The sequence below is a fragment of the Phodopus roborovskii genome, unplaced genomic scaffold (assembly GCF_943737965.1).
Source record: "Phodopus roborovskii unplaced genomic scaffold, PHOROB, whole genome shotgun sequence".
NCBI lineage: Eukaryota > Metazoa > Chordata > Mammalia > Rodentia > Cricetidae > Phodopus > Phodopus roborovskii.
This window is the reverse complement of record NW_026126416.1, coordinates 2,349,785-2,369,606: the sequence shown is the minus strand read 5'-3', so window position 1 is coordinate 2,369,606 and position 19,822 is coordinate 2,349,785. Positions and strand designations below refer to the sequence as shown.

Here is a 19,822-nt window from a genome sequence, read left to right as displayed (position 1 = left end):
AAAGTATTGAATATTATACTTTTCTCATGACATTTAAATGTCATGTTCTGAAGGTCTATGAAGTGTTTGAAGATCAAACATCTATGTGTGACCAATTTCACAGGTATAAGAAACATGGGTGAAGATAATCTGTAATACTCAGGAACCTAGCTATAAAACCGGTTGAAACTTCCCTGAATAAAGCAGGGGCAATTATTTTTAGCACTATAACTAAACTATACATATATATATATATATATGTATATGTGGATATGTATATGCGTGTGTATGTGTGTTGTGTGTGTGTAAATCACTAAAACAGAGGTGGAACTGTATAGTGTAACATGATAAAAATATCTGAAATTGTATCAATATACAAAATGTCTTGAACATGTGTAAAAGTATCCATACATAAAATATGATAAAGATATTATGTACAAAACATCATAAATAGAAAGATCTTATACAATATGACAAAAATATAATATAGAAATCGTCTGAGAAAGAATACAAACTTAATTTTACATAGGTTACAACATATAAAAATCTATAAGAATGTAAGTTGTATATAACTAATAATTACTACCATAATTCACAAGAAGATAAATCTACCTACATCCCATCTATATATCCTTTTCAACCATACCCTATACCCATCTAAAAGAGATACCCAAGTCAAGTCTGAGCATCATCTTTTTTACCCAACCCTAAGTAAATAAAACTAACCCTATGCAGATGAATATTACCCCTAAAAGCCAACAGTAGAAAAAGGGGGCTTCGTTATCTCAAGATCGCTTTTGGGCTGACTTGGCTGGTGGGAACATGCTCTTAACAAAAATGGTGCAAACAAAGTGGGTACTAAGAACTTCCACTTAAAACTTAACAAAAGCTTAAGAAAGGATTTTAAAAAACAAAATAATGGAGACATGCAAGGCTTTTTGGTAGCAGCATTTTTCTCAGACTGAGACTTTCATGGCTCCTTTAAGGGACATTTCCTGACACGCTCTACTAACAATTCACTAGTGTGCATGAGCACCTGACAGTGGCAGTGACCACATCTCCAAGCTGGCAGCATAGACCACTGCAATGAGCACAGCTCTCATTGCTGGTGGTAAACATGCCTCTGCCATATAGGAAAGCAAGATAGGTGGGACTAGAAGACAAGGAGGATTCTGGGAGTTGTAGTACAGAGAAGTCAAAATATAAAACCAAGAGGATTAAGAGGTCCAGACCCTTTGTCTGATAAAACCACATGGAAACTCTTATATTGATAAAAACCGGTTATTATTTAAGACAGAGCTAGCCAATAAGAGACGCTAGTAATAGGCCAGCAGTTTTAAATTAATACAGTGTCTCTGCATGTTATTCGGGGCTGACAGGGACCAGGCTGGCGGGAAAATGCTCCTAATATAACCGAACTTACATCATCAACCCAAAACTCTTTTCCATGTCTCTCAAATTTATATACTTTACACCTCTTCCCTGGGTGTGTTTTCTGAGTTTGCTATAAAGAAAAACTATCACTGTAAAAATTTCAGCTCCAAGAGAGACCTGAGAAGGATATAGTATTACCTGAGTAAGAAGGAAGTGAGAGGAAGTTACTTTAAAAAATGCGAGAAATGTAAGAGAGGGCAGCCTGTATGGACAGTCAACAAGGATGCCTCTATATTCTCCGGGCATCCATCTTCAGCCCACAGGCCCAGCATATCTGGCAGACTTATCTGTGAAGCCGGATTTTTGAAGGATTGTCCTGCTTACTCTTGGCAAGTTTTAGCAGTTATAGCAACTGTCATTAGTAGAGGCAAGGGCAGTTTCAGGCCCAGGAGCTAAATTTGCCATAAGGAAAATAAACTCCATATGGAGTTTCTTATATGACATCATCTTCTTTGTAGTAAAATGGTGCTGTCAGGAGCAGACATGTCTCATTATCACAAGAAAAATAACTGTGTCATTAAAACTTTTAAATGCCATATTCTATAGATCCCCAACGTGCTTGAAGACCACCTACTTGCCTAAAATATAATTCTGTTTGACTTTGAAAACATACCTAACCTGACTACAAGTTTGATTGTAACAGGTAACTAACTACTAGCCTGCATTTCTTCATATACTAAATAGTTTTTAGTGATAACTTTCAAATATTAGAAATTTATATTACATTTTTATATGAGCTGTATACATACAATGCCTTGACCAAGCCTAGAAACACATGTACAGTATCTTCTAACCAAAATAACTTTAAATTTTATCATTATACAAACATCCATATCAATATAAAATATTAAACTAGTAGTTGCTTTTTTGGTATAAAAGTAGATTCTTTAATCTACCTCTATATCCTATCATTTCTAATATATATATATTTCTAATATACATATAATTATTTCTAATATATGTGTATATATAATTATAACAAAAGTGTATATGCCTCTCTTTATTTTTAGAATGTGATTTCCTGAATCTAATCTCCTTTGTCCAGCCTTTTTCCTGACCATTACCAATAATAACTTGTAACCAACCACCCTAACTATCCATAACCCACTGAATTACCAACCCGCCCCCCTCCAAATTTGTGGGAATGTGAGCATCATGTTCTTAAAATTACTTACTGGTATGTGGGGGTGATGGCATCTTTAAGGAACCCAGAAAATAAGTGGATACATGTTAAGTCCTGGGAGAGATAGCTGTATGGATTGTTTTCTAGTCTCTGTGTAATTAGAAAGTGCAGGACCTGTCTCAAATCCTGGCTACCGTAGACTGTGAGGCTGGCTCATCTCAGCCAGCTACCTTGAAATTGTCCTGAGTAGTTCGCACTCCAAAGCCAATCTTTAGGTGGTGTTTGCCAGCTTAGTGACCTAACCATAGTCAGAGTGGAAACGTTGTTGTGGGGTCCCATCATCTTTTAAAGACTTCAGAGATCGCGTTTGATCAGATTATTCTTTCTCTTGGTAATTCTTTTTTTTCTGGGTAGTTACCTCTTCTGGTTTGGATGCTTATTTTTACAAAGGTCTTTAAAATCATCAAGATGGTTGATTTTATTTTCCTGGAAAGATAAAACCCTGTCCCAAACCTAATGTTGGGGAGTTTCCCTTTTGGCTAGTTATATCTGATCACACACACAAAAAAAAATTGTTAGACTTATAAATTATAGTTTAGATTGACTCATCATGCTGGATATTAACTATCACCTCTTCTAATCAAGAGGTCTGTCTGGTTCAACTCTAATGTTTTAGTTGCTCTGGGGAGAAGTTTCTCCCAAGGTGATAGGAAATGAATAAACCATGTTTAACATGGGGGTCTGTGAGAGCTTCTTCCCCGCAAGGTGTTTCCTTGTGGCAAAGGATTACACTCTTTGTCCTTTGTTGATTTATATCCATTGGTCCAATGACTACCTTTGACACTCTTCTGTGTATTCCAAAAGGAAGGGGGTGTTCTGTTTGTATAATTCCTAAAAAAAAAAAAAAAAAAAATGGTTGTAGGAACACCCTACAATCCTTTTTTCGGTGACCTTGTTTGCCACAATTAAAACACCTGATTTTTTCAATTTTCTTCAAGCCTCTGGAAATCACCTCTGCTATCCAAGCATAAACACAGGTATGAGATTCAATATTGGTTGGCTCTCAGGTCCGTTACTCTAAGGGTGCTGATCTTGCCTTTAAAGACCTGATTACTCTTTTGCGTTGTGAATTTAACATTTTCAAAAGCCAAAGATTCAATTGCTATTTGTCTTGGTTATGAATTTGGTATCATGCTGTTTACAGCTGAAGTCAATCTTTGGGGGGAAAATCAGTGAAGGTTTCTTTTGGGCCCTGTATAGCTTTAGTAAGTGACTCAGTTATCTTTCCAATTTCTTCATTTCTGTCCTCAACATTCAAAGCTGGTGCATGGTCATAGACCCAGGCTGTGGCCATTATATGGAGACTGTCTTACTAGATCAGCATAATCCCTCTCTACAGGAAGCTGGTCTTGGGAGATATTAATACTTGTAGCCCTACTTTATTGTTCAATGGTCCTAGCCTCTCCTTTAACCAGATCTTCCACTGCACCGAGGACCAGGTCCCACCACTTCTGTAACCAAGTCTCTCCAGTCCTGTGGGATGATTCTTTCACTAGCTGGCCATGCATTTAACATCTGCTTCACAGAGGTGCATGTATACCATATGAGACGGTCATGTGTGAACTCACAGAGCCTGAAGCAACAAACAAGGGCGTCAGTACCAGATCTTCTCTGTACATTGTGCAGTTTTCAGTGTGGTGTTTTGGGGAAGTCCTAAGTATGTGAAAGAGCGGCCTCTCTGATTCTTGAGCTGTTATTCTTCTGTTACTTTGCCTTGTCCAAATTCAATGCAGTGATTTATTTTCTTTTCATGTATTATATTTTATTTGGTTATGTTTTGTTGTTATGTCTTAGAATTTGACTCCGTTTCTAATGAGAGACAGACAGATAGTAGATTCAGAGGGGAGGGGAGTGAAGGTGGTGATGGGAGATGTCATTCTGTAAATATGTTTCCCTTATTTGTTACTGAATAAAGCACTGTTGGCTTATAGGAAAGCAAGATAGGCAGGACTAGGAGACAAGAAGGATTCAAGGAAGTAGTAGGGAGGAGTCAGCATGTAGAGACTGGAGAGAAGAGAGGCTGGCCCCACTCTCCTGTAAGATGAGACCACGTGGAAACAGTTAGATGAATAGAAATGGGTTAACAATTAAGACAGAGCTAGCCAATAAGAAACAAGTAACTAGCCAACAGCATAATATCAAATACAGAGTCTCTGAGTGTTAGTTATTTGGGGCTGGCACGGCAGTGGGTCCAAGCTGGCAGGAAAAACCTACTCCTAACAAGGTGGGAAAGAACTGGGAATAGAAGAGATAGAGGAAATGCATAATCGGGATATATTCCATGAGAAAGGAGCTTCTTTTCCATAAAAGAGAAAAAAGAGTCATTTGCAAGATAGATACAAGGTAGGTAGAAAGATCGATAGACAGACAGATGAGAGAGCTGACATCAAAACATCATCAAATTGACTGCAGAGAATAACCTGAAGAAATAGATGAGGCAAGCAAGCTGTTTTACTGCAGCCAGATGGAAATCTAAAGGACAGAGCAGAGTCCTATTGTATGAGACTTCAAAAATATCAGAAAGGTGACATCATGAAACTTGCTTGCTGATATCCAGCAGAAACAGAGCAACTATGTCTAAGACAGCCATCTGGAGTTTCCCATCTAGATTCCAGGAAGAGCAGAAAAAAACAACTGGAAGATTAGCCAAAGCTAGTTTGTCTGGGAGTCGGGGCAATTGGAAACTCAAGCTCACTGTTTCAACTTTTCTATTCAGTTTCTATTGGTAGTTAAGAGCACCTCATTTGATCATGTGATCTTTATCTGTGGCGATTTGTTCTAATTACCAGCCTCATCCACGGGGACTCTCAGAGGGGAAGTCCAGAGACAAATATGCCATAAATTCAATGTCTTAGAGGATTAACACTGGATACCTTGAGGGTCTGCAATAATGTTTTTCTCTCTTTGTGTCTGTCTGTCATTGCTTTATCTACCTCTTCTTTTACTTTCGTTTCTGTATACTTTATAAACTCAGTCATTCAAAAAGAAAAAGTGTGACTATTGTAAGTCATTTTCAACTCTTTAACTAATACCAAATAGACAGTATTTGCAATCAAATTGAATGGATTGATCAGGGTGTATTTAAGGATGTGTGTAGGGAGGATGTATTTGGGGGATGTGTGTATACACATGCATGCAGTAACAATTAGCAAAAAATGACTAAGAGGACAAGGAGGGGATAATGACTTGGTTCAGAAGGAAGGAGGGATAGACAGGAGAAATACGATATTATAATATCAAACATTATAAAAGTACAAGGAATTAAAGGAAAAAATTTTTTTTTGTCGTTTGGCAAGGTGGTGTTTACTCTTTAAAAGACTTCTTTCCTCATGATTAGAAGTCAGAGAGAAACATCATAGCACAATAAAATGGGATTAAATCTCTGAAATAATGGTATAGATCTTGAAATGGGGGATTTTAAAACAAATGTGAGGAGTGATAAGTTAAATGAATCACCCCTAATTACATGTAAACATTAGCAAAATGCAAATGGGAAGAAAAAAGAGACTTCCTGAAAACAGAGTCAAGCACAATGGCTAAATTCCCCTCTCCTACACCTTGTTTAAATCATTATGATTTAATCATATGCTTAAATCATTATTTGTGATTCTGTAGATTTAATGGTTTTAATTGGTGGCTTTATAAAACACCAGGGGACAGTACTTACGTTCTCTTTGGACACAATGTTAATACAGAGGTATTATGATCTCCTAATTTCTACACACATGCATTGATTGGAAAGAGCCAGTTGTTGGCATTTTGGTGGTTTACAACAAAAATAACAGTATTCTCCATGGTATTATTAAATACTTTTTCCATTTGGTGAATGACAATTTGAAGGAAAGGAAAAGTTCCTCACTTTAAAGAATATGAAGTTACAATATCCAATCTGTGAAGATGAAATCAACCTCACAGAGACTCAGATGTTTAGAGTCTGTTGGAGCTTTGTCCTGGTCAGCGGCTTTGTCTTAGTTTAAGTTGAATTTCATTATAAAAGTTCATCTTATTACATTTAACTTACTCATTTTTAATATGATTTTTTTCCTCTTCAAATTGTATTCAGAGGCTATTCACACTTTGCAGTTTAGAGAACAGAGAATACTCCTTTTCATTCGAGTTTTCTCTTTAACTGACTATCAGAAACTATTTCTATGAAAAGGTTATGTTTTATCATTCAAAATATTTTGCCTTTGCTTAGAACATTTTATAGTTTTACTTTCTATTCATAATGTTTTACTAATATTAAAATGAATTTAAAATATGCATACAACAGATAAAGAATTTCTTTCTGCTTACCTTGTCCTTTGGCAGTAGAAAGCCATAGGGTTAGAATATTGCCTAAGAGCAACAGGCTAAAAGACCCCATCTTCTAAAACCTAAAGCTCTCCAGCAATGGTGGTTTTTCTGGAAATTCTGTCATTAATAGTGCTGTGTGTGACTTTGAATTTCAGCTACTTTGGTAAATATCAAAGGTCGCAGAACAAGGCACAAAATAAACAATATCCATTCTGTGTTTTCACATAAGTACTCTAAGTTAATCATTTTACATTTATTAAACAATAAAATTTCTGGTGGCCACTGTGCTTCACATATGGGTTCTCTGGATCTCAACTCTAGTCTTCATGCATGAACCATCATCTCCCCAGGTGTGAAATTTACTTTCATTTTAGAAGACTGATATCACATGCTTCAGTTTTATGGATTGTAGAATTAAGTATTTTTTTAATGATAAATTTCTATATGTAAAAGATATCTTTATACCTATTGTTCTTACTGTTGCATATAAAGTGAGTGTCTCAAGTTATTTGCTCTAATGGTTTCTTTATCCTGTCATCCATTGCTCTCGTTTAAATACACCTGTCATCAAAAGGTTCTGTTCTACACATTCACTGAAGATCAACGTATTATAGAGAATAATTGAAAGACAAAATGAATTTTTGAAAACACAAAGATAGAGTCTAATCTTGCCACGAATCGTCTGTGAGAAAAAAAAGTAATTGAAAACAGAGACTATAGCAATTGATTATCAATACCAAATGGCCAACTTGTAAAAATACACACAACTAAGAATATACTGAATAAGCAAGCTATACATATACGGACACGTACTTTTTTTTATTGAATAAAGAGGCCATGAGTTTAAAATGAGCATAAGGGAGCACATGGGACTATTTAGAGTGAGGAAATGGAAAGATTGGGTGATGTTATATTGTTATAACAACATTTTAAAAAAGATTTTAGTGATAAAACAAAAAGCAAGAAACAGCTAGAGACTGTGGATATGTGAAGTGACTTTTCAAATGAAAAGCATGGCTAGGTTGCTACTAAGTAGATGTTTGACAAGTACCATTAAAAGTCAACTATGGGGCATCTGTTAAAGTGATGATTAATCTGTAATATTTATTCTCCATTGGATTTTCATAGAAGGTAGATTATATTGTATGTGTCAGATTCTCTTGTGCAAACTTGTGGTTTCCAAGACTCACAGTGCCCTCTTACATGCTATTCTCATTCATTGATTCAGTGTTTATTTAAGGATAGACATTTATTGGGCGAGACACTTTGGAATTGGTGGACATCCTGTTTCTGTGCTTGCTATGTGAATCCAGAAGGAAATTGAAGGATATACAAAATTATATTAACAGAATAATAGAAAACCTTCCCATTAGAATAATGCTCGATGGTATTTATTTTCAATATGTAGCTGTCCTTGGTTGTTTTGGAAAGAATCACAAAGCTGTTTCCGTGGGTTTCTCCAGCCTGGTCTTGACCCCTTTGCTCATCACTCCTCCCTCTCTGCAACTGGGTTCCCAGGAGTTTGGCGCAGTGTTTAGCTGTGGGTGTCTGCTTCTGCTTCCATTAGAAGGCTCTAGGATGGCACATAAGGTAGTCATCAAACTCATTAAGAGGAAGGTCATTCAAGGTAGCCTCTCCACTATTGCTTAGATTGTTAGTTGGGGTCATCCTTGTAGATCCCTGGACATTTCCCTAGTTCCAGATTTCTCTTAAAACCTATAATGGCTCCCTCTATTATGGAATTTCTTTTCTTTCCCCGTTCCAATCTTCCTGCTCCCTCATGCTCACCTCTCCCCTCCCCTCCCCTCCTCTCCTCTCCTCTCCTCTCTTCCCCTTCTTTTCTCCTGACTACCTCTCCCCTTCCCTACTGCTCCCAATTTGCGTAGGAGATCTTGTCCCTTTCCTCTTTTCCAGGACCATGTATGTCCCTCTTGTGTCCTAGCTTCTCTGGTGCTGTGGAATGTAGAATGGTGACCCTTTGCTCTATGTTTAATATCCATATGTGATCATGTTTGTCCTTTTGTGACTGGGTTACCTCACTCAGGATGGTTTCTTCTAGTTCCATCCGTCTGTCTGTGAATTTCAAGATTCCATTGTTCCTCTCCGCTGGGTAGTATTCCATTTTATAATTGTACCACAATTATACATCTAGGTTGCTTCCAGGTTCTGGCTATTGCAAATAATGCTGATATGAACATAGTTGAACAGATGTTCATGTTGTATGAATGTGATTTTTTTTGTGGAGGGAGTATATGCCTATGAATAGAAATGCTGGATCTTGTGGTACACTGATTCCCATATTCCTGTGGAAACACTCTACTGATTTCCAAAGTGTCTATGCAAGTTTTCACTCCCACCAGCAGTGGAGGAGTATTTCCCTTTCTGCACATCTTCTCCAGCATAGACTGTCATTGGTGTTTTTTATTTTAGCCATATGACAGGAGCAAGATGGTATCTCAGAGTTGTTACCCTTTGCATTTCCCTGATGGCTAAGGATGTTGAACGATTTCAGTGTCTTTCAGGCATTTTAGCTTTCCCTATTGAGAATTCTCTATTTAGTTCTGTACCCCACTTTTTAATTGGATTATTTGGTGTTTTGGTGACTGGTTTCTTGAGTTCTTTGTGTATTTTGGAGATCAGCCCTCTGTCAGATGTGGGGTTGGTGAATATCTTTTTCCATTCTGAGGTGAGGGCTGCCATTTTGTCTTGTTGAGTGGATCCTTTGCCTTACAGAAGCTTCTCAATTTCAAGAGGTCCTATTAATTGTCATTCTCAGTGTCTGTGCTACTGCAGTTATGTTCAGGAAGCTGTCTCCTGTACCAATTTGTTCACGGGTACCTCCCACTTTCTCTTCTAAGAGGTTCAGTGTGTCTGGATTTATGTTGAGGTCTTTGATCCATTTGAACTTGAGTTTCGTATAGTGTCCTGAGAGTCTGGTGGCATCATATTGGTTTTCCTGATGTTGAATGTGTTCTTGTACTGCTGTTCTCCCATCTTGTCTTCCAGTGGGTGCAGGTGGGTTCTCTTCCTCTCCTGGTGGGTACGGTTCCAAGGTTCTCTTCTGGTGGGTACAAGCAAGGGCATTACACCCATGGGTCTCACGATGGGTGCAGGTGGGTCTGAGACACTCCCTCTCCCAGTGAGTGGAAGTAGAATTAGCGCCATGATGGCAGCAGGCTCTGAATTGCTTGATCCACAGGGGGTGAGTAGATCTGCCCATAGTCTCCAGACCAGGAGACCCCAAAGAATGCAAGCATAATTTGGGCCCATGCTCACCTCTCCCCTGCTTTCAATTATTCTTACTTTGTTCTGCATATTTGGTGTTTTCACTTACAAGAAACAGTAGATTTCATCTTTTTTTTTAATGTCTCTTGTAGCTGGATATGAATGTTTTCCCTTAGATATGGGTATTATTTATTTATTGTAATTTGGCTGAAAATAGTTTGTGTTTTTGATTTGGATTTCTTCTTCTGTGTCCCTATTAAAAGATTAGGTCTTTTCAGAGGGTCCTAGAGTTCATGAATGTTCTGTTTCTGGAGTTTTGTTTAGATTTATCAGTTTCTTTCTTAGAGTTGTCTAACTACTCCACTGTGTGTTCAAGCTCTGGTATTCTCACTTCCGATTGGTCCATTTCACCTGTGAAGCTGTGAAGCTTTCCAGTCGTGTTTCTGTCAGTCTTCCTGACATTTATTTAAACTATAATCAAGTGCAACTCAGAGTATTGTGTACATATGCAGCTTCTGCCTTTGTAACAATGGGTGCCATCACTACTGCCTGGATATTGCATCCCCTATTTGAGTGCACAGTTAAACTTACTAACATTTTTATTTTGGTTTGGATTTATTTATTTATTTATTTTTAGGATTTCTGTCCCTTTATTGAACTTTATTTCTGATCCTAAGTTCTACGTGCTTGTGTTGTTGAACTGTTAGTTTGTGTTTCCCTTTAATTATTTAATCACATCATCTTTCAGTTTTCTCAAACATTTATGTATGTTGCGTTTTGAAATGCGTATGCGTGTGTGTGTGTGTGTGTGTGTGTGTGTGTTTGTGTGATTTATGTGCACTTGTATGCCAGAGAAAGGCATCAAATCTGGAGCAGGAGACACCGGTGTTTTTGAGCCTCCTTATGGAAGTGCTGTGAAGAAAACCCTGATCCTCTGAAGCAAATATACAAAGGAATTAAAATTTAACTGGTTGTAGGATTCTCTCTCCTAGTCATGATGCTATCTGAAGTTGACACCTTTTGCAAAGGAAAACTCAGTTTTCTTCAATGAAGTCTCATTGGTCATGCTAACCACACTTAAAGTTGGGCACTCTGCCCAGTATTAACAGCCAACACACACCAAACTCAATGGAATTATTTTAGACTTTTGATCTCATATTTCTTTGTTTGAACTGGTTATTTTTTGCATTTCGGTTTTTTTTTAATATATATATGGTTTCCATATTATGTTTTTGTGAGTTTTGTTTTTGTGCATGTGTGTGTATACACACATATATGCATGCACACACACATGTGATTCTTCTATATTTTTATTTTTCATGTTGTATGTACTTGAATTTTCCCCTAAGTACTTTTTGTTTGCTTTCTAAATATAAAGAGAAATTGCATGGAGTTTAATAGGTAGGGTTGCATGAGGATCTAGTAGGAGTTAGCTTAGAGAAAACCATGGTCAGGATATATTTGACGAAAAGATATTTTCAATTAAAACAAAAACATGCTCTTACTACACTTACTGAGAAGCTGAGGTGGAAGATGAGAGATAGAATGTGTGAGTGCAAACATAGTGTCAACCAGCACAGAACTTCACACGACACCATCAGTGTCTCAGTGAGCAGGGTGGGCAGAGTACCCCTTCCTGATGTGCTGTGGACTTAGATGCAAGTCTTCATTCAGTCAATGACTGAGGACCCAGGTTTGGGAAACGCTACCCTGCATGCAGATCCTCAGACAGCAGGGGTTTTGGATTGTGAAAAGGTGGGAATAAATACCCAATAGTTTTAAAGAAAAGTTCTGTTGTGTAACATATGGATCCATCCTAGAGAGTCTTTAATATGCCTTTGGAAAGGATGTGTATACTACTCTTGTTAGACAGCATGTTATACACATATCTGGCAGGCTCATTTAATTGAGTTCATTAGTAATGCAAAGTGTGTAAGTTTGGTTTTACATGTTGGTGAGGTAATACAGTTTTGAAGATCAAGACAATGTGTCTGACATATCATTCAAGCCTAATATTGTACTATGTTTCTATCTGATCAATCCACATTTAAAATATCAGTATGGAAGTGGGTACTATACCTATGTTTTTTTCTTATGTCAGGCCTATGCATATGTCTCTCATATTAAGCTAGGTAAACGCATACCTACCTGTTATATATATATATTTAGAGAATAGGTTAACATCATTACACAATGACCTTCATTTGCCTTTATTAGTGTTTTGTTTGTTTGTTCGTTTTACATTATATTTTGTCTGATGTGAATCACAATCGTTCTGTCTTTTGCTTCTCATATCCATGGGCTGTATTTTTCACTCCTCTGTTATGGTGGTTTCCCCATGACATTTGCATATGTGTTCTACATCATGTTCATGATGATAAAGATAATGGGTTTTACTAGAGATTGGGTTTGTAGGGATTATTTCTATTACAAAGAAACCACTGTGTTTCCTTCCCATGTTTCCACCATGCAGAAGTAACCAAGAAAGAGAAGGTAATGTCAGACACCAAATCTTATGCCAGTATCTTAGATATGTTGTCCTTTTGATTCTAAAGTTTTCAACTTCAAGACATCAGTGCCTCTGAAGCTAGCACCTTCAGCTTCTGGTATTTGTTAAAGTGGTGCTGACAGACAACTGTCTTCACTAGTGTCAAAGTTAAACACATTTACTCTTGTATAATACTTTGACTAATAAACATTTCCTTGATGTTTGACTGAATGTTCTAACAACTATCCAAGATTATACAGAAGATTATTAGATATTTGATCAATTTTGGCCTTGTTATTTACACCTATATTTTCATCTTAAAGACTCAAAACATTTGAAAAGTTAAAGATATCTTTAAATGTGTGCTTTTCCTAAAATGACATTTTTTTTTAATGGTTCAAAACCTATAATGTTAGTGGTAGAAGTGGTGTAGCTATCCTAATATCTAACAAATTAGACTTCAAACAAAAATTAGTTCAAAGAGATGAAGGTTGTTTCATATTCATCACAGGAAAAATCCATCAAGATGAAGTCTCAATTCTGAATATTTATGCCCCAAATACAAAGGCACCTACATTTGTAAAAGAAATATTATTAATACTTAAATCACACAAACCCCACACACTTATAGTGAGAGATTTCAACACCCCACTCTTACCACTAGACAGGACTAAAAGAAAGAAACTTAACAGAGAAATAAAGGAACTAATAGAAGTTATGACTCAAATGGGTTTAACAGACATCTATAGAACATGCCATCCAAACACAAAAGAATATTCCTTCTTCTCAGCACCCCGTGGAACCTTCTCTAAATTGACCACTTACTCAGGAACCAACCAAATCTTAACAGATACAAAAAATTGGAGTAACCCTCTGTATCATATCGGATCACTGTGGTTTAATGTTGGATTTCAAAAACAACATAAATTGCAGAAACCCTACAAACACATGGAAATTGAACAATATTCAATTGTATACAGTAAACCAACAGCCAATGTCAAACTAAATGAAGATAAACTCAATGTGATTCCTCTAAAATGAGGAACAGGACAAGGTTGTCCACGCTCTCCATATCTCTTTAATATTGTGCTTGAAGTTCTAGCTAGAACAATAAGACAACAAAAAGATCAAGGAGAAACAGAAAAGGCAAACTTTCACTCTTTTCAGATGATATGATAGTTTATATAAGTGACATGAAAATTTTACCAGGGAACTTCTACAGCTAATAAACACCTTCAGCAAAGTGGCAGGATAAAAGACTAACTCAAAACAAACAAACAAGCAAACATAAAGAAACCAGTACCCCTACTATAAACAGATAATAAAGAGGCTGAGAAAGAAATCAGAGAAACATCACTCTTCTCAATAGGCACAAACAACAAAAAATTTCTTAGGGTAACTCTAATCAAACAGGTGAAAACACCTGTATGACAAGAACTTTGAGATTTTAAAGAAATTAAAGAAGATACCAGAAAATGGAAAGACCTCCCATGCTCTTGGATAGGTAGGATCAAGATAGTTAAAACAATAATCTTGCCAAAAGCAATCTACAAATTAAATGCAATCCCTATCAAAATCCCAGCACAATTCTTCACAGACTTTGAAAGGACAATACTCAGCTTCATATGGAAAAACAAAAGATCAAGGATAACCCAAACAACCCTGTACAATAAAGGAACTTCTGAGGCATCACCATTCCAGACTTCAAGCTCTACTGTAGACCTATAGTCCTGAAAACAGCTTGGTATTGGCACAAAAACAGACAGACCAATAAAATTGAATTAAGAATCCTGATATTAATCCACACATTGATGAACACATGATTTTTGACAAAGAAGCTAAAACTGTGCAATGGAAAAAAGAAAGCATCTTTAACAAATGGTGCTGGCATAACTGAATGCAGACATATAGAAGATTACAGATAGATTCATATCTATCACTATGCCCAAAACTTAAGTCCAAATGGATCAAAGACCTCAACATAAATCCAGACTCACTAAACCTCTCAGATGAGAAAGTGGGAAGAATCTTCGAATGCATTGGCACAGGAAACCACTTCCTGAACATAACACCAGTAGCACAGACACTGAGAACTCCTGAAACTGAGAAGCTTCTGTAAGGCAAAGGACATAGTCAACAAGACAAAATGGCAGGCCACAGAGTGGGAAAAGATCTTCACCAACCCCACATCTGACAGAGGGCCGATCTCCAAAATATACAAAGAACTCAAGAAGCTAGTTACCAAAACACCAAATAATCCAAAGAAAAAATGGGGTACAGAACTAAATAGAGAATTTTCAGCAGAGGAATCCCAAATGGCTGAAAGGCACTCAATGAATTGCTCACCATCCTTAGACATCAGGGAGATGCAAATCAAAAAGAATTCTGAGATATGTATATGTCAGAATGGCTAAAGTCAAAAACACTAATAAAATCTCATTCTGGAAAGACTGTGGCATAAAGGGAACACTCCTCCACTGCTGGTGTGAGTGCAAACTTGCACAGCCACTTTGGAAATCAGTATGGTGGTTCCTCAGGAAAACAAGAATTCATCTACCACAAGATCCAGCATTTCTACTCTTAGGCATATACCCAAAGAAAGCACATTTGTACAACAAGGACAGCTGTTCAGCTGTGTTCATAGCAGCATTATTTGTGATAGCCAGAACTTAGAATCATCCTAGATGCCCTTGAACTGATAAAGAAAATGTGATACATATACTCAGTGGTTAAAAAAAAAATGACATCTTGAAATTCGAAGGCAAATGGATGGAACTAAAGAAACCCTCCTGAGTGAGGTAACCCAGGTACAGAAATAAAAACAAGGTCTGTACTCACTCATAAGTGGATAGTAGACATAAAATAAAAGATACCAGACTATAATACATACCCCAGAGAAGCTAGGAAACAAGAGGACACTAAAAGAGGCATATATGGACACCCAAGAAGGGGATAGGGGCAAGATCTCCTGAGTAAATTGGGAGCATGGGGGAGGGGGAGGGAGGAAGGAGACAAAGGAGGGGAGAAGATTAGTATGCAGGAGAGAATGAGGGGTCAGGAAGGTTGAGTTGGGGAAAGGACAATGTAGGAAAGAAGTACCTTGATAGGGGGAGTCATTACGGGGTTAAGAAGAAACTTGGCAAGAGGGAAATTCCAAGAAATCCTCAAGGATGACACCAACTAGAATTTAAGCAATGCTGGAGAGGCTACCTTAAATTCCTTTCCCCTATAATCAGATTGATGACTACCTTAAACGTCATCATAGAGCCTTCATCCAGTAGCTGATGGAAGCAGAAACAGATTCACAGCTAAGCACTGAGCTGAACTCTTGGAGTCCAGATGTAGAGAGGGAGGAGTCTTGAGCAAAGTAAGTGGTCAAGACCATGATAGGGAAATCCACCGAAACAGCTGACTCAAGCAAGTGGGTGCTCACTGAATCCAGACTGAGAGCCGAGGAACCTGCATAAGACCAAACTAGGACCCCTGAATGTGGGTGTCAGTTGGGGGCTTGAGCAGTGTATGGGACTGCTGGCAGTGAAACCAGTATTTATCCCTAGTGCATAAACAGGCTTTTGGGATCCCATTCCTTATGGAGGGATAATCTCTCAGGGATATAGGGGTGAGGGTCTAGGTTCTTCCCTTCTTTGAGGAGTGGATGGGGGGATGGGAATTTGGTGGGAGGAGTGGGAATTTAGTGGACGGCAGGGAAAGGGAACTAGGATGGATATGTAAAATAAGATTTTTTAATTTTAAGTTAAAAAAACAAAGGTAATATGCAGCAATTGCTTATATTCTTAAGTAATGTTAAACATGAGTTTGATTACCACATATTTGTGATGTAATCCTAATTTGAAGATGAATCAATATGCTTTCTGTTCACCTTGAATCAGAGGAAGACTGGAGAGATTTGAAAGCTGATGGGTAGATACAATGAAGTAATTATATCTATTTTCTGGCCATTGATTACTGTGCCAGGACACAGCATATTCTGGTTTAGGAGTTTTGAATGTACTGCTTTGCCTTTGTGGCAGTGATCTCTCAGGCTCCAAATTAACCACTACATGTCAATACAAGTTTATACCCATGAGAAGAAATGAGTTAAACAATGTTTCAAAGGTAAATTGAAACTATATTGGTAGCATGCATTCATATTTCTAAGCAAATGTCCATTCATCCATCATACCAATAATGTTTTTTTGAGCAACTGGGATAATTGATGTGACCATCAATGCACATTGTACGGAATGGAGGTGAAGGATTTGTCTGTTTGTATCCAGATATACATGTAAATTCAACATAGTCCCCTGATTGGGAATATAGCTTTTGGTTTTCCATCCATCTTAAAGTTATGTTATGTCTTTTCATGATATCTTCTGATATTACACATGCATCTGAAAGAAAAATCATCAAAATGTATAAATATATAAACCTACATAGACTCACCTTTCAAGCATTATTCCTCAAAGTTTTTAAAAACCTGTATTAAGTCAACACTTAGAATTAGTTCATATTGAATAGCAAATGGTGTCAAAACAATGCTCTTAATGTGATAATTGATTTCAACAACAAGGATTCCTGATGTCATGAAATAAGACACTTAGATTTCAGGACATTCATGTTTGTTTGAATTGATTTATGTACTGGGCAAAGGTTAAAAAGAAATTATATTCAGACCTAGTTAGTATATACTGAAAAATGAACATACTGTGAGACGTGTGTACTGAAAAATACTGCTCTTAGAAAAGCCAAATCTGAGCTACCCTCATAATATTCATTATCCACTCACAGAGTTGTAACTATGAATAGTGATTTCTGTGTTATGAACTTGAGTTTCATAGTTTTAAAAATAAAATTTTCTGGTTAAGTGACTAACTTTGTCTGGAAAGTAGCTTCTGCAAATACCACCCTGACTCTTGGCCTTCAATACACAGAAATCCAAGAGGACCCAATATCCAAGTACATGCTGTCCCCAACCAATTCATTTAGTGCTGGCATCCTGTCCCACAACACATCTGATTATACAGTAATTTAAAGGCTGGGAGTAAGCATTACAGAGAGAGAGAGAGTGCCAAAGTTCCATAACCACATCTCTCTGCTGAGGGTTCCAGGAACAGTAACCCTTGTGAGTAGCAGATCTGCCAATCACAGTTTCTGAGAAAACCAGCATCATCTTCTATGAGCCACCACAGCCACTGTAGGATTCTTGACACAATAATCACTCTGTAACCTGTGCTGTCTACAATCCACCTGAGCTGATAGTGTCTTAGTTTAAGCATAATTCATAGAAACAGTGGTTCAGGTTGTGCCCAGGGGTGTTAATTACAGACAAATAACCTGTAGGTACTACATGGAAATAACTCTCCTTCATTGCCACTCAAGATTCATCTCCAGGAAAGAACTTCCTACTAGGAGAGTCTCCATAGATATAGTGTTTAAAAAAAATTGACCCAACAGATGTGTATAAAAATCAAGAAGTATAAAAAATAGAAGGCAACAAGATTCTTCAAAGGTGCATCTCATACTCCAAATATACTGACATGAATAGATGATCAGTTCAAGAGGTTTTAAAAAATCAATTTTAAAAACACTTATTGCCAAGGAAACACAGAAAATAATTAAAGAGGTAAAGAAAAACTTGAGGAATACGAGTGAAAGAAATTTACAGAGAAGATACAGTTTGAAACAGATTCAGATCTGAGAACTGGAAATTAACAGCTGTTCAATTTAAATAACAATGGGTCAAAAAATCATTAGAAGCAATATCCTGACCATTCTAAATGGCAATTCTGGCTGTTTAGAAATTCACTGAAATGTATTAACTTGGAGTTAATCAGCCAACCAACCAACCAACAAATAAAGCTTAAAAAATTAAAAACTGAATGAATACATATCTAACATAGCTAGCTAACAAAATATGATAGAAAATTCTGTATAGAGAAATGTCAACTATAGGTGCAAAAATTATCTTAATTTAGTTTCAGAGACAGGCAGTGGTGGCTCATGACTTTAATCTTAGCTTTTAGGAGTAGAAACAGGCAGATCTACAGAAAGAGGACCAAGACAGCAAGGACTACACAAAGAAACCCTTTCTCAAAAAAAAATGTTTCAGATATTTTGGAATTAATCTTTTAAAAATAGATATACTATAAAAATTAGTCTGCAGCTTTATGAACATTCAAATGTTATTTATATGGGCTTAGAAAAAATATCAGAAATCTTACATAACAACAAAAGAGCCAAAAGCAATACTAAGTAATAAAAGCACTGGGGGAGGAATCCTAATATCTGAACTCAATTTATAATCAAAAGCTATAGAGATAAAGACATACTAATACTGGTATAAATATGCACAGATATATTAAAGGACCAGAATAGCAGACAAACCATGACTATCAATTTTGGAGACAGGAGCCAAAAACATGTACCAAAAAGAGAGCCTATAGAAAAGAGTTGCTGGAAAAACGGGATTGCTAACCATAGAAGACTGAAATTAGACTCTTATCTTTGAACTTGTACAAAAATCCATACAGATCCAATCAGAGACCTTAAATAATAGCGAAATCACTGAAACTTTTAGAATAAAACATAGCATAGGGCATCTACTTCAAGACACTGGGATAGATAAGAACTTTTCACTAGAACACCAGCAGTATACAAACTAAAACCAACTATCAGCATACACTTCTGATAGGAGTAAATATATATGCCATTGAAAGAAAAAAAGATGTTTAATATCATTAGCTATCATTTCACTGTCAACCAAAATTCCAAGAAGATACCTTATCACCCAACTAGAATGGTACATCAGAAAGGAACCCTTAAAAATCACAAACGTTCAGGAGTGTGTAGTGGAAAAGAAAGTCCAACACTCTTCATTGAAATATAAATTTGTGCAAATACTTTGGAAAGCAAAATAGAGATTTCATGAAAATGTAAAATCTGGTTTTCTATATACTCCCTCTCTATCCCTCTTTAGACATGCCCCCAGAGGAAATGAAACCAACCTACTCAAACTTCATGTGTATATTTATTACTCATTGCTACGTCACAGCAGCTAAGATGGGAAAACTGTGTTTCCTCCAATTTATGAATTTATAAAGACAATGTGATATGATTACATATGAAATATTTTTCAGATGTTACAGTATTTTTATTATTTCAGTTAGAAAAGGGCATTGAAGAACATTAAGTGAAATGAATCAAACACAGGAAGACAA

General features: G+C 36.8%; 2 protein-coding genes across 3 annotated transcripts in view; both read right to left on the bottom strand.

Moving 5' to 3' along the window:
- The window catches only part of LOC127221237 (complement factor H-like), a 30,477-nt gene extending 23,485 nt beyond the window's left edge, over positions 1-6,992 (bottom strand). The window contains 1 exon segment of the mRNA XM_051183136.1: positions 6,893-6,992. Within this exon segment, the coding sequence (XP_051039093.1) occupies positions 6,893-6,962 (70 nt within the window). The 5' untranslated portion in view covers positions 6,963-6,992.
- Positions 6,993-16,326: 9,334 nt separating this feature from the next.
- Positions 16,327-19,822, bottom strand: part of LOC127221289 (complement factor H) — a 47,998-nt gene continuing 44,502 nt past the window's right edge. For both annotated transcript variants that reach the window (XM_051183175.1, XM_051183176.1), the window contains exon 22: positions 16,327-16,996. In XM_051183175.1, the coding sequence (XP_051039132.1) occupies positions 16,776-16,996 (221 nt within the window). In that variant the 3' untranslated portion in view covers positions 16,327-16,775. The remainder of the gene's footprint in view (positions 16,997-19,822) is intronic.